Source organism: Copadichromis virginalis, linkage group LG16 (genome assembly GCF_057382275.1).
Source record: "Copadichromis virginalis isolate Kocher_CV1m ecotype Utaka linkage group LG16, C_Virginalis_male_GT1.1, whole genome shotgun sequence".
Classification (NCBI taxonomy): domain Eukaryota; kingdom Metazoa; phylum Chordata; class Actinopteri; order Cichliformes; family Cichlidae; genus Copadichromis; species Copadichromis virginalis.
Genome location: NC_140633.1, coordinates 23,039,761 through 23,054,767, shown reverse-complemented (window position 1 = coordinate 23,054,767; position 15,007 = coordinate 23,039,761). Strand labels below are relative to the sequence as shown.

General features: G+C 42.7%; 1 protein-coding gene across 1 annotated transcript; it reads left to right on the top strand.

Moving 5' to 3' along the window:
- The first annotated feature begins 8,740 nt into the window (after positions 1–8,740).
- cnmd (chondromodulin) lies at positions 8,741–10,745 on the top strand. Its single transcript, XM_085435147.1, has 5 exons — positions 8,741–8,827; positions 8,945–9,058; positions 9,191–9,344; positions 9,756–9,946; positions 10,501–10,745. The coding sequence occupies exons 1-5, from the start codon at positions 8,741–8,743 to the stop codon at positions 10,726–10,728; spliced, it is 774 nt and encodes a 257-aa protein (XP_085291273.1). The 3' UTR covers positions 10,729–10,745.
- Positions 10,746–15,007: the final 4,262 nt, after the last annotated feature.

Here is a 15,007-nt window from a genome sequence, read left to right as displayed (position 1 = left end):
GAATAACCTCAATTAGCCAACTGAATGCATTTAATTTCCCTTAAAGGCTTATAGGCTGCAATAAATAAAATGAGGTTCTCCAACCATCACAGCAAAATTGATGACAAGCACAAGCCAATGTCACTGTCTTGTCATTGTACACAATATACTTACTGTGCTGCCTCAATTAGCATGCAAATAATGCATTGCCAGTCAAATGTACTTACAGTCACTCGGGGAATTAAAAAAGCAACACCCCCATTATTCAGGTTGTTTTTTTAAAAATAAAAGTGTTATATAACAAACAATATTTGTTTTTGTGTAGATATTGTCAACTATTGTAAAGAACACAGTGATTTATCATTGTTTCTAAAGTAATAAGAGTATTTTTTCTATTCCGTGAGCGCATTATTTTAATGGTCAAATATTCCCCTCACCTTTTGTGATTGCCCCTCAGCTTATGTGGTTTTAAAACTGTGATTTTATCTTTTTCTAAGAAACAGCAGCACTTTACATTTAAATCTCTTTTCATGCAATTTTCTTTAAGCTGTGATAAAGACTACATCACCGCAAAATGTCCTTTCTCCTCTAGTCAGATGAAACAATTCATAATTCAGCAAAGGTTCTGTCTATGTGTGTGCGTGCATGAATGTGTACATTACTTCCAGTCTGTGTGCTCTTGTATCATCTCGTAATATAAAGACTTACAAAGAGCATGAAAGCTTCTCTATCCAAGTTTTACTAGAATTATAGTGCATTACTTTAATCTGGAATCTCTAACAGCCAAGCAAATGCAGAAAATCGGCAGCAAACACATACAAGAACACAGAACGGTGAGAAAAGGGGAGAAATTAAAGCTAAGACATTGTTCGGATATAAATTTCATCATTTCCATCCTGGGTGGTGTCTTCCAAAATGGCAATATGTCAGTGAATCGTTTGATGATTATAATATATTCATAGCATCTAAAAATAATTCTGCTATTTAGGAAGCAATAAATCATCAATGTGTTCTTGTTATGGCCAGTGTAATCACCAGATTTCAACTCAAATGAGCACACAAAGGAATTCTTTTTTTTTTTTTTTTTTCTAAATGACATCAGAAACAGCAGTATGCGACATTACGTGATGGCAGAGCTTCAGTTCATCCTTTGTCATTTTTTTTTTTTTTTTTTAATAAATAGGACAGGGGGAATGAATGAGAGAAAGAGGGGGAGAGAAAGAAAGAAAACCAAAGGGGAGAAGAGACGGTGAGAAGGGGGGGGGAAGAGAGAGAAAGAAAAAAAAAGAACTCCTGGGTCACCTGTATGGAGAAAAAAAAAAAGCAAACAAAAAAAACAAACAGAGGAGACAGCAAACAACAAAGAGCAACATAATAATAGAGAAAACAAAGCACCATCACAATAAACTAGCTAGTCATAGATATCAATATTTACTAAATAATAAACGATATTGTGCAGCACGCAAGATAGACAGCGCACAGTGTGCTTTGAGGTAGCAGCCAAGAAAGCTTTAGTCCGCGTCTGTGAATACCCATGTGTGCATACCTGTGTGGATCAGCATGCTTGCATTCCAAAGGTTTCTCCATGTAATGATCTGCTAGGGAGTGTGGGGGGGCCACAGCCCCGTCCTCCAGGGTGTGAAGCGGGTATGGAGGAGATCAAAACTCCAGACATCCAGAGGCCCCCAGAACACAAGAGACCATGGAAGACCAACAGAGGGGCAGCCGCGCCACTGTTCCAGTAAGAGCTGAGGAGAGTCCCAGATGAGGGCTCGCCCAGCAGCCGCGGAGCAGAAGTCAGGGGGAGTTGCAGTGACGCGCCCGTGAGCTCCGCCGGCCCCCAGCTGTGCCTGAGTGACCGAGCCCCAGGCCGAGAGGCCGGGGGCACCCCACCTCCAAAGGGGCCCGAGCGAGCCCCAGGCCCCAGGCCCCGACAAGCGGCCGCCAAGGAGTGAGCCGGTGTGTACCCGGACGCCCACCCCCAGGCACAAAGAACCACCAACACACCGACACCTGAGGGAGTCCGCCACCGGCAGGGGAAGTGGTGGTGGGTGGAGATAGGCCTCCAAACCTTGGAGGGCCTGAGGTGTCCCCAGAGAGGTGGCGTCTGATACCCAACCTGACATATAGACACAGACATACAGGCACACACAGACACAAACATCCATTCCCACCCTCATGCTCTCATATGCACTCACTCCACACTCAACCAACGTGGAGACAGACATAAAGAGACGCTGTATACACAATCACACTCCCCAAGCGTACTCTACAAACCGGGTCTAGGTACCCTTGCCCCTGGAGGGGGGAATTGCACCCAGACCCAGGTGGTGTTACCCTTTTCCCTGCGGTGGGGAGAGGCAGACCACCCCGACTCCGCAGCAGCAGGGAGGCCCCACACCCCAGACCGCAGTCGGACGGCCAACTCCTCCTACTAGCCCTCCCGCTCCAGCAGGCCGCAGAGAATGGGGGTGGGAGAAGACTCCAAACCTCCCTCCACCCGCTCATTGTAGTGTTGATGCATATGTGTTCTAAGGTGCAATTAAAACCCAGGAGGGCATGGAGCTACCTGCCAAGGAGCAGCAGGTAAGCGCATGGTCCCTCCTGCTAGCCCTCAATGACTAAGTGTATTTAAAATTGAGAGGTGGGCAACGACGTCAGGGGTGAGGTATACACCCTGATGGTAATTTGGACTCCATGATTGTGCCCACCCCCAAGATCCTATATGTATGTGTAATGAGAGTGTGAATAATGTGAATGTCTAAGTTGTGGGATAAAATTGAGGCAGAGGCAGCCAGAAGGGGACAGGGGACAGGGGGGGGGGGGGGGGGTAGCCTCCTCTGCACCCTGGTGACATACCCCCACTCCAAGGCCCTGCATGTGTGGGTGGTTGTGGAGGAGCGGGAAGAGGGAGGCAGCTGGAGATGGGGAGGGAAGGAAGGGAGGGGCAGGTAACCCTTCCCTGGGGCCAGCTCCCCCGCTGACCCCAGTAGGCACTCCCACCCTCCGCGACTCGCCAGGGAAGGGGGGCCCAGGCCCATCAGACCGGGGCCCAGTGCAGTAGCGCCCTCCGGCTCCACAGAGCCCTGGACAGTCCACCCAACCCCACCACAGAGAAAACTGCACCCACCCCACCATCCACACATCTTCCAGACTACATAAGACGGTAAACGCCCAGGCTGAGATCTTCCTCCACCTCTCCTGTATCTCCCCCTCCTGCAGAGAGTTCCTGAAGAGAAGAAAGCTCCTGCAAGATGTGACCATCCCCCCCACCAGTTGAAGAGCCCCCCAGGCGGCTCGACGCACCGGCGGCACCCTGCTCCAGGGCCGGGCCCCCATGCACCCACCCGCCCACAACCCCGGCAACACACCAACCAGGACCCAAGCCCCCGAGGCCCGGCCCGGGCCCCAGCCCAGAGACGGAGCGCCCCCAGAACCTCACGCCCATCCCGGACCCACCCAGGGGCAGCCAGGTTGCCAGGTCAGTAACCCACGTCCGTCAGCACAGACCCTCCCCTAGCCCCGCTGCACGCAGCCGCGAGGAAACAGTCACCTGAGAGCCAACAGAGCCCCCAACCGGACGTGACCGCTACCCCGGGTTGAGCCCCCCAAGGAAGATGTCTCCGGGGAACCCCCCGACGCCCTAAGCCTGTCCCTACCCCCTCACCAATCACAACAGTGAAGGCGGGACCAAACTATGACCCCCCACCCCCACTAGGTGATGGAGCTGATAAAAGGGGCCCAGAGCAATTGATCTGATGTGGTGGCAGAGGCTGTGTCAAGACTAATGTAATCTAATAGATAATTTCTATATTGGTTAGAATTAAGATTATTTTTATTTTTCCAGTTCATGAGGACTGTTTTCTTGGCTATGCATAGGGCAGTGAAGATCATATGGGCGATATTCTTTTCTGAAGTGACATTATCTAAGCTGCCCAGTAGACACACTAAGGGGGAAGTTGGAATGTTACATTTCAGACACTTTGATAAGTCTTCACATATCTCGCGCCAAAACTTCTGAACTGGTGGACAGAACCAAAGAGCGTGGATGTAATTGTCTGGTGTATTGCCTTGACAGTGTGAGCAGTTGTTGGAAGATGTAAAGCCCATCTTGAACATCCGATGACCTGTATAGTGCACTCTATGAAGTATTTTGTATTGTATTAATTGCAGACTGGGATTTTTAATTAATTTAAAAGTTTTTAAGCAAATCTGAGACCAGAAGTTTTGGTCTAAGCTGACTGATAAATCTGCTTCCCACTTTGCAGTAGGAAGGGATATTGATTCATCTAATTTAGAAAGTGTTCTGTATATTTTAGATAATAATTTGGGGGATTTAAGAGTAAGAAAATGTGCCGCACTTAGTGGTGTTTGTAATTCAACTTGACTGAGGTTAAATTTCTTTTTTACTATGGATTTAATTTGTTGATATTCTAAAAACCTTGTCTTGTTGATCCCATATTGTTCAACTAGTCTGTCAAATGGAATAAATTCTGTTCCCTCTAATATATGTTCTAAGTATTTAATTCCTTTACAACTCCATTCTGGGAAATTAATCATATTATTGTTTTGTAATATGTCAGGGTTATTCCAGATAGGTGTACGTTTGCATGGGATTAATGAAGACTCCGTTATTTTTAGAAACTCCCACCATGCTGTTAGAGAAAAGCTGATGTTGATACTTTTAAAGCATTCATGTCTTTTGATGTTTGAGCTAATAAATGGTAGGTCTGAAATCTCTAGATCCTTGCATAGTGCCTGTTCAACATCTAGCCAGGGCTCAACTAAGAAGGTATGTTTTAACCATTCTGAGATGAACTGAAGTCTGTTGGCTAAGAAGTATTGGTGAAAATTAGGCAGATCTAATCCTCCTCTATCCTTGGTTCTTTGTAGCGTTTTTAAGCTAATACGCGGGGGTTTATCTTTCCAAAGGAATTTGGAAATATATGAATCCAGAGATCTGAACCAATCTTGTGATGGTTTGTTAGGGATCATCAAAAATAAGTAATTTATTTTTGGCAAGATCATCATTTTTATAGTGGCGACCCTTCCCATGAGTGATATGGGTAAAGATTTCCATCTAGTCAGATCGCCTTCTACTTTCTTTAGAAGTGGGATGTGGTTTAGTTTAGTTAAGTCTGAAAGCTTAGGAGAGACATTAATACCTAAATATTTAATATTTCCGGATTGCAGTGGGGCAGAGGAAGAATTATGGAAGGAGCAGTTAATGGGGAGAACTGTAGATTTTGGCCAGTTAATTGAATAATCTGAAACTCTTGAAAACCAGTTTATTAAAGTAATTACCTCAGAGAGGTTGGTTTGTGTGTTTTGCAGAAAAAGCAACACATCATCCGCATAGAGACTGATTTTATGTTCTATGTTCTTACATTTTATGCCCTTAATTGTTGTAGCCTGTCTAAATGCTGCTGCTAGAGGTTCGATAAAAATTGCAAAAAGTGAAGGGGAGAGTGGGCATCCCTGTCTGGTGCCCCTCAGGAGACAGAAGCTGGAGGATGTCTGGTCATTTGTTCTGATACGAGCCGTTGGGGAATTGTATAATATTCTTATCCAGTTTATGAAAGAGTTTCCAAAACCAAATTTGTGTAAAGTTGCGAATAAAAATTTCCAATTAACTCTGTCAAATGCTTTTTCTGCATCTAGAGATAATATTATGGTTTCGATGTTTTTATCGTATGAGTAGTCTATTAAATTAAGTAATCTACGAGTGTTTGTTGAGGAGTGCCGACCTTTTATGAAACCAGTTTGGTCAGGATGAATTAAGAGGGGGGTCATTTTCTCTAATCTCTTTGAGAGAGCTTTGCAGATTATTTTAAGGTCTACATTTAAAAGAGAAATTGGACGATAGCTTGAGGGAAATAAAGGGTCTTTGCCTGGTTTTAGCAGGAGACTAATGTTGGCAGAATTCATATTTGGTGGTAGTCTGCCCTTTTCCTCGATTTCCTGCAACATGCTGTGGAATACTGGTGCCAAAATTGTCCAGAATTCTTTGTAGAATTCTGCAGGGAAGCCGTCTGGACCTGGAGCCTTATTATTGGGCATACTTATCAGGGCTTCCTGGAGTTCACTTGGCGTCAGTGGCGAATCCAGTTCCATTGCTTGACTGTCTAGTAATTTTGGAAGAGTTACGTTGTCAAGAAACAGATCAATTTCATTTTTAGATGGGTTTATTTGTGGTGAGTATAAAGTTTCATAGAAGTCCCTAAAAATGTTGTTTATTCTTCCAGGATCATATATTGTGTTCCCCGATAAATCTTTAGCAGCACATATAGTTATTTTTTCTTTATTTATTTTTAGCTGGTTAGCTAGAAATCGACCTGATTTGTTACTGTGTTCAAAATTCTGCAAGCGAAGTCTTTGTATAAGGAATTGTGTTTTTTTATTAATAGTTTCATTTAATTCTAGTTTTGTTTTGCATATTTTGTTCAATGTTTCCTGATCTTGGTGGGACGCGTAGGCTTCTTCTAGTGATTTGATGTTTTTTTCTAATTCCTGAATATTTTTGTTTTCTTCTTTCTTTTTGTGTGATGAGAAAGAAATTATTTTACCTCTCATCACAGCTTTCCCTGCTTCCCATAGAACAGAAGCAGATATTCCGGGAGTGTCATTAAAGTCTAAATATGAAGTCCATTCCTTTTTAAAGTATTTAATAAAGTCTTCATCTTTAAGTAGTGATATATTAAATCTCCAGTTTTTACTTGGCGTAGTATTATTCTTGTGCATTAGTGTTAAAGATACAGGAGCATGATCGCTGACAGCTATAGGATGAATCTCAGTGTCTGAAATGTCACACAGCAGTGAGCTGCTGACCAAAAAATAATCCAGACGAGAGTAAGAGTGATGAACATGCGAGAAAAAAGTATATTCCTTACTGGTGGGGTGAAGAGAGCGCCATGCATCGCAAAGACCAAAGTCGTTCATATACTGTTTGATTATATTTGTGGACTGCCAATTACGCTGAGTTCCTGTTGTGTTGAGCCTATCCATGTCTTCATTTAGTCCAAGGTTGAGGTCACCGCCAAGAATGAGTGTGCAATCAAGGTGCTCAGAGAGTGCACTAAAAAAACCGTGGAAGAATGAGGGTTCATCAACATTTGGACCATATATACTAACAATACATAGTTTTTTGTTCAATATTGATAGTTTAATAATTAGAAATCTACCCTCTGGATCTATAACTGTATCGAGTACTGTAAAATTAACATTTTTATGTATTAAAATTGCTACTCCCCGTTGTCTAGAATTATAACCGGCTGCAAACACGTTAGGAAACTCAGGTGTTTTAAGTTCATTTAAACCTGTAACACAAAGGAATTCTGATGCAACTGTGGTGTCACACAGTGTACCAACACCCGACTGAGTGACTTTAAGGCATTTTTCCCTCCTTTAATCTGTCCCTCATCTGTAGCTGTCGTGACAGGTTATATATTCTTTTCCAAACAATCACTGACTCAAAGGTCACATAACATTCCTTTGACCAACAATTGCATCCCTGTCCATAAAACACGGCACCAGTCCGTCTGTCGTGAACTCAGAGCTGCTTAAGCCTTGTTTTAGCTTGATACCACAGGGTGGCCACCTTGCTTTGAGCAATATGGAAATACAGGTAACATTCAGATGAAGAATTTTGCTCAAGTGAAGTAAATTAACTCTACGTCATTCACACCTAAGGGCTAGAAAAAACTCTTCTGGTGGACAAACCTATTCTCGGAGGAGAAGCAAGCAGAGAACGGTTCATACAAGACACAATAAGAGAGATTATGGAAAAAGTGCAAAATACAACTTGTGGATCTTGGTGTTTTGAGCACTGCAGGCCTCCGGTAAGGAAACCTTATTAGCTTTTTATTAGAAATAGAACTGACATCTGTGACATTTTAATAAAGCTGTCGACTAAGGAAAACCTAAAGCTTTCCAGGGATGTTTCTCTTGTCCTGGCTCAGTGTGTGTGTCACTTCTTACTTTGCTTACTCTGAACTTTCAGGGACAAAGCACCTGCAGCACACCAACCTCTGCTACACTCAGCCGTCCCCTGAGATTTGGAGCCGTGGTTGTCATTGTTGGTGCAGTTTTAATGTTGTGTGCATCCGTGGCTACTCTCTATCTGCAGAAGGGGAGCGATAAAAATGTAAGCGTTGAAAAAAAGGTAGTTATTGCATTGCCCCTTCAATAACAAATATCTGTGAGTGAATGTGACAGGGATGCTTTTGGTGAGGAGCACGCCGCGAGTACTTTTCAGAATCCTTTAATGATGGAAATTTAAATGGGCATGGTTGTTTTCAGCTCTGTGATATGTATATTAATCTCTTGGAAGCGCCGTCAACAACCATCACAATTCGGACTGTAAAAATGCATCTTTAATTTTGTTTGCAACACATAGAAACTACATAAATTGATCCTGGAATTCATTTCCATCTTATAAGAAATAGTGTAATGTTTATTTGTGTACTAATGAGCTCACCTGTAGGGCAAACATCCCCATCAAGGTCTGTAACAGCATCTCCTGTGGTGCTTTACTCAAATTCTCAGTGTGGTAAAACTACAGAGGATTTTGTGACTGATGACTGTGCTGGGGAATAACACAAGCAACGTGAAGCTTGTTTTCTATCTCTCTTCTCTCGTGTTTGCTACTGTGTCATTTACATAACTCGACTAATCAGTCATTTTAACATCCCACTTTGAATGCTGCCAGGTTTATAATGTTCATTACAGTATGAACATCAACGGGGAGGTGAGGGAGGGCTCCATGGAAATTGATTCTGACAACAATCTTGAGAGATTTAAAACCGGGAGTGGAGCTGAGGAAGCTGTGGAAATTCATGACTTTCAAATTGTGAGTAAGTTTGTCCTTGTTCTCGCTTCCCAAGGTAGCTCAGCTGAGACCTTCTGTGTGCTTAGCAAAGTCGCAAAGCCTTGAGTGTAAACATGGCATCTCTGTGATTTGGTGCAGGGAGTGACTGGAATCCGCTTCTTTGGAGGAGACAAGTGCTATATAAAATCCCAAATCAAAGCCAAACTTCCTCCCATGGGAGCTCACGACAAAGAGATGGTGATGTTTGACCTGGTACGTGCAAACTACTTGATACAGACCGTTGTATATTGAAAAGAAAAAAAAGGAGAGAGATTACAGCTTAAATTTCTTTTTCCTTCAAAGTAATTCAAGGACATTGTCTGTCTTTTTTTCGCCCTCTGTCAGACAGATGAATTAATGCCAGTGAGCTTTGATGAGGAGTTCCTTATTTGGGTTGCAGCAGAGCAGCCGCTGAAGGACACCAGGTTTCTGAGCAAGAAAATTCTGGATCTTTGTGGGGAGCTTCCCATTTACTGGCTCAGACCGACATATCTAAAAGGTTTCCTTCTGTTCTGTTTAGTTGCTGTACACAGCATCATAATCTAGGAAGACTGGCCTTCGATCAATCTGCATGTTGCTCATTGCTTATTAAAACCTTAGTTATGTTTGCCCTGCTTATCTGCTGACACACTTGTAAAATTTACAGTCTTGTCTTAGAAGTTGGAAAAGCACTCGAACATCTTGAACATACACCACATTCAGAGCCCAACACCAAAAAAAGACTCGCAGAGTCTTGTATTAAAAAAGAATGATCTTGAAATATGCAAGACTGCTTGATATCACTGCTGCTAATTTAATTATTCAAGACATCTGAGACAGCTCCAGCTATGTAGGATTGAGCTCTGAGGACATGTATGGCTTCCTCTGTATGTTGACCCAATACTCTTGCCTCTTGCGACTGCTCTAACAGATGGGGAGAGGAAAAAGAGAGACACGCATCGAGCCAAGCGGCAGTTTAACATGGAGGAGGTTGAGGCAGCTGCCGAGGAGGGGGACCTGGTGAGTCACACAGAGAATGACACCTCCAGAGTTGTGGAAGAAGAGGAGGAGGGGGCGCAGTCAGCTGTGGGGTCAGCAGACAACCCCGAAAACCCCTATCAAGTGAGTCTCTTCATCCACAGTGCTGTTTATGGTAAACAAGTCTCAAGAGTTGGTGAATTTTTGATCAAGAAGCTTATATAGAGCCTTGAAGCAACCCTTTAAGGCTCATTATGAATTTACGTCACTCTGTTTTGTCAACACTTTAATAGAGGACTACATCAGGACTCTGAAGATGGCAGCCTTGTTAAATGTATTTTCACACTGATAGAAGTTCAAGGCGTGGAAATGTGTTTAAGTGGTTCCTGTATTTCTGCTGGCTGTAGGAGGTACATACTTACTGCTGTTGTTGTTAAGGTGTCATACTGGCAGCTGTAATTACAGGTCACTTGGGTAATATCTGCCGTTCCAACTTGATGAACTTATGAACTGAAGTGAAAACTCCCACCGGTTATAAAAATTCATGCTGCCTTCAAGAACTGCAGTCACATACTTGAGAGGATGAGAAGTTCTTCAAAACATTTGAATTGCAAATGAATATTAAAAAAATATATATATTTTTTTTTTTCTTAAACACGATTGCTATTAAAAATCAACATTGGTTCCTTTAAATGCAGCGCAGCAGAGGGGCCGGAGAGGAAAGCGCCCTGACCTTTGACACCATGTTAGACCACCAGGGGATCTGCTGCTCCGAATGCCAACGCAGCTACACTCACTGCCAGAAAGTGTGTGAGCCTCTGCGGGGCTACTGGCCTTGGCCTTACAACTACAGAGGGTGCCAGGTAGCTTGTCGAGTCATCATGCCTTGTCGCTGGTGGGTGGCACGCATTTTTGGAGTTGTGTAAAAGAACACACAACATATGTGAGCAAATGTGTGTGCACATGTGTGCTTTGCAGCTCAGCTTCTTTTTCAGATCTGCACACAAATATCAGATTTCTCTTTTTATTAGCATCTACCAGAAAGCTATGCCTGCTAGCGTGATATGCAAAGTGTTTCAATGTGACCATTTTTATTGTAGCATATATACCATCACCAGCCACTTTATTAGGTACACCTTACTAGTACATGGTTGACCCTTCTTTTGCCCTCAGAGGTGCCTTAATTCTTCATGGCATAGATTCCTAAAATATTTTTGGTCATATTGACATGACAACATCATACAGTTTGTGCAGATTTGTTGGCTGCACATCCGTGATCCCTTCTGTTACACCACATCCCAAAGTTGCTCTATTGCATTGAGATTTGGTAACTGTGGAGACCATTTGAGTAAACGTACTGTTCAGTTAAAAAAAAAAAGAAAACATATTGAGATGATTTTAACCTTGCGACATTGGGTGTTATACTATTGGAAGCAGCTATTAAAAGATAAAGAAAGATAAAGATAAAGAGATTGGCATTTAAAGACCAGGTAGGCTCTGGTCTTTAATTGATCAGTTAAGCTCATTTGATACTACAGGGCCCAAAGTGTGTGAAAAAAACATCCCCCACACCATTACATCACCAGCAGCAACAGCCTGAACCATTGATTCAAGGCAATATAGATCCATGCTTTCATGTGTGCTTACACCTGACCCTATGATCCGAATGTATCAGCAGAAACAGAGACTCAGGTTGTGCATTTTCACCCAGAGAATTGATGCTCACTGGACATTTTCGCTTTTAAAAAAAAAATCCCTTCTCTGTAAATCCTAAAGATGATTGTGTAGGAAATTCCCAGTAGATCAACAGTTCCAGCCAACCTGTAACCAGCAACCATACCACATTCAAAGTCACTGCTCAGTTTAAACTTCATCAGGTCATCTTGACCATTGTTGCCATACTATTGGCTGATTAGAAATTTTCTTTAGCACAAAGCAGCTGAATGCATGTACCTAAGTGGCCAATGATCGTATACTATACATGACAAGTTTTTCATCTTGATAGGAATGCTACATTTTTTTTTAGATACAATTATTCGGAAATGCATACATGTAATGTTCTTATTTGCAGATGCGGATTCAGAAATCAGTGCATTCATTTTTGTATCGTGTCATGACCAGGCTTAATGCACTGTACTGTGTTTAATGGAAGGCACTGGACTGAATCCAAAGGCTCAGCAGATCATGTACCTTTTCTGACAGGCTTCAATAAATTCTAATTACAGTATATGCTGGCTTTGATGTAGATGCTTTTTGTGTCACATGTTGTTACCATGGTTCCACTGCATGTTTTCCTGATAAAACTGAAGTGACAGCAATGGTTGCCATTCCATTCACAGCTCAGAATCAGTTTGAGGGCAATACAATTTGTGCACACTGACATCTGCATTGATGTGAACTAATGTGAGATGAGTGTCATGGCAATGATGGAAAATGTTTCCATAAAAGTGACATTTTTTCTTTATTAAATATTTTTTTTCTATGAAAAAAGGCAGAATGCAAAGCCTCCAGAAAACATGATCACAGAAACTGTTTTTTTAGTACCTCTTTCTGGGACTTGTGGTGTAGTATCCTATTCCGAATACCTCAAAAATCAAAAGAAATGAGATTAGTATCTCTAAAGCCATATGCCCACTTTCTAAATAATTGAGAGGAGCCATGTTGTGATCAAGACGATTTCACAGAGGTTGATCCAGGCACATCAAATTACAACAGATGTGAAATTACACCATATCTGCCACTAAAGCTGCATTGAAACTCAGAAGCGGTGTGCGGAAACAACACAAAGAGATGCTTGTCTTTTTGCTTGGAGATTTTTTTCCTTCTTTTTGGTTTTCATGGGGGTAGAGGTGCTTATCACATCTGCAGTGCTGATAAGACGGCCTCTGTGCTTCCGTAGGCAATATAATATTAATCCCTCTCCCACGTCTACAGATACACTTAAAGGAAGGTGACAAGCATGACATATCCAGGACCTCCTGATGGCTCGTGCTCTGGAGTGCAGCCGCTAAAAGAGCCCCAACTACCCTCAAGTGATGTAAATTTGCAGGGGGAGTCCAATTTCCATCACAGTGCTGTCACTGCCATGGTCATTAAACTAAATCATCCCGCTGTGTGTCACACAGCTCCCATTTTAAAGTCCCCTCAATAATGGAGTTATACTTGGACTGCAGATTGCTGCACAACAGTAATGTCTGACCTGACGGCAGCTGTAAGACTATCCTGCACATTATTTCATCCTTCGAAATCACAGGCAGACAGCACATACGGGTGTAAAAGACACCTTGAAATTATTAATCAAAGGAGGAACCTTTTTGTGTACTGTTTCCACCTGCTATAGTTCAATGCGGCAATAGATAATACGTATAGGCTTTCTACAGACAGAGGTACAGCAGGCGATGTGCATGGTATTTTTGTCATTTTCCACTGGTTTCACTCAGAATGTGTTGATACTGTAGCTCAATAAAAAGCTAGACAAATAGAAATGACAACCAAAGAAAACACACACATATATATATATATATATATATATACATATATATGTATGTATCACACACACACACACACACATATATATATATATATTACAAGCAACAACTCAAAATGGCATTTAAACTGAGAAAAATACATAGCTCAGAACAACAGCAGTTTTGTTATCCTCAGGCCCTGTTTCTAAAGAACTTGTTTCCTTTTGCCATTCCTCTCCTAAGAAGAGAAATGTACCCCTGTTGTGAAGAAAAGACGAATGTGTTGGAGATCACTTCAGTGTGCGAGACAGTGGTGCCTTTTTGTTTGTCTCCCCTCTGGAGCCAAGCTTACCCTGGGAGCCCTGCAGGCCAGGGAACAAACAGAGCTTTGTGAGCACTGACCCACTGTGCCCAGCAGCCAGACTGCAAACCTCCACTCCTGTGCTAATAGGAAACCACAGAGATGAGGAGTTGGTAGCTGACGAGGGAGGGGAGCTTTCTCGCGTCCACCTGCGCTTTCATCATTGCCCATCAAAACAAGTATAGGCAGGTGGGGTGCTGTGGTGCGCTGGTGATCACCGAATCAAAAGCTTTTTTTCTCCAACATCCTCTTGGCACCAAAATTGAACTGAAAAAAAAAATCACTTTGGGAAACCCAGCTAGTTTGCTGCATGGATTTGTACTAATCAAGCCCGTGCGCTCACTAGAGCCCCCTATAAATATGTCAATAGCCTGTCATAAATTGCCAGTTGTTACCCAAGAGGCATTAGAAGTGTGAACAGGAGTGTGAAGTGAACCACTCTAGTCAACGTGTCCTACATTTGATTGCATGTTTTTTCATTACATGCAGACACGAATGAAATAAACAGTAGTGACAGCCCATTTTGCACCTTAACCAGAACACAGAAACCCTTTTAGGCTGGCTCATTATGTTTTTTCTCCAAGAAGGCACCGCAATACATTTATAGATGCTGGCGTTGTGAAAAACCTGTAACCCACAGTTTTGCACCAGGCTCCAAACATTTGTCTTTTCTTTTTTCCTGAATGGTCAGATATACACGGCTGGATGAAGTGGGGGTTGGGGTGTCCTGGTACAAGGCTTAAATGCTTTTTAATCCCATGGTTGAGTGACCACTTGCAGTTCTGCCCAGTAGGTCTCTCTGAAGTTTCCTTGCCATTGGCTACACTGTCTGCTTGCCTCTCTCCCTCTCTTTCAAGACACTCTCCTATGCAACTCCCGAATGGCTATTAATTAAATGCCTGCTAATATTGTCTAAAGAAGTCTGTCTTGCTTATTTCAGTAAGTTAATGTCTGTAAATAATGTCTGCAGACTTGCCTGCATTCCACAAATTGCTTTCTATGTAATGAAACATTACGGCAATTCTCCTGGGTCACTCGAGTACTCTGCACACATTGCAGGGATTTTCTTTTTTTCTGTGTATTGCACTTGGTTGCATGGTGTCCCTGTTACACTCAAATAGAAAACCTGTAGTGTGCTGTAGGTCTAAATTGGACACAGTGCTGGAGTTTGCACCAATGGTTTCCTGGGGACACGCTGTATATATGTGACAGTTAGTGCGGTGGTGGAGGCATCCAACCTGCAGTGGATGTTTCTCACAAGAGGTGGGCAGGTATCATTAAATCACAGCAGGCACGGGCTCCCTGAGAGGATCCTGTATAATCAACAATATAAATTAAACCACCTCACCCATATCACATTTTTTACCTTGTCAGTAA

Excerpts from the sequence above, each read along its gene's own strand:
- cnmd (XM_085435147.1), top strand. The coding sequence starts at position 8,741 with ATGGAAATTGATTCTGACAACAATCTTGAGAGATTTAAAACCGGGAGT. Across the intron at positions 9,345-9,755 it reads CAGACCGACATATCTAAAAG|ATGGGGAGAGGAAAAAGAGA; the intron begins GTTTCCTTCTGT and ends CTGCTCTAACAG. Across the intron at positions 9,947-10,500 it reads ACCCCGAAAACCCCTATCAA|CGCAGCAGAGGGGCCGGAGA; the intron begins GTGAGTCTCTTC and ends CTTTAAATGCAG.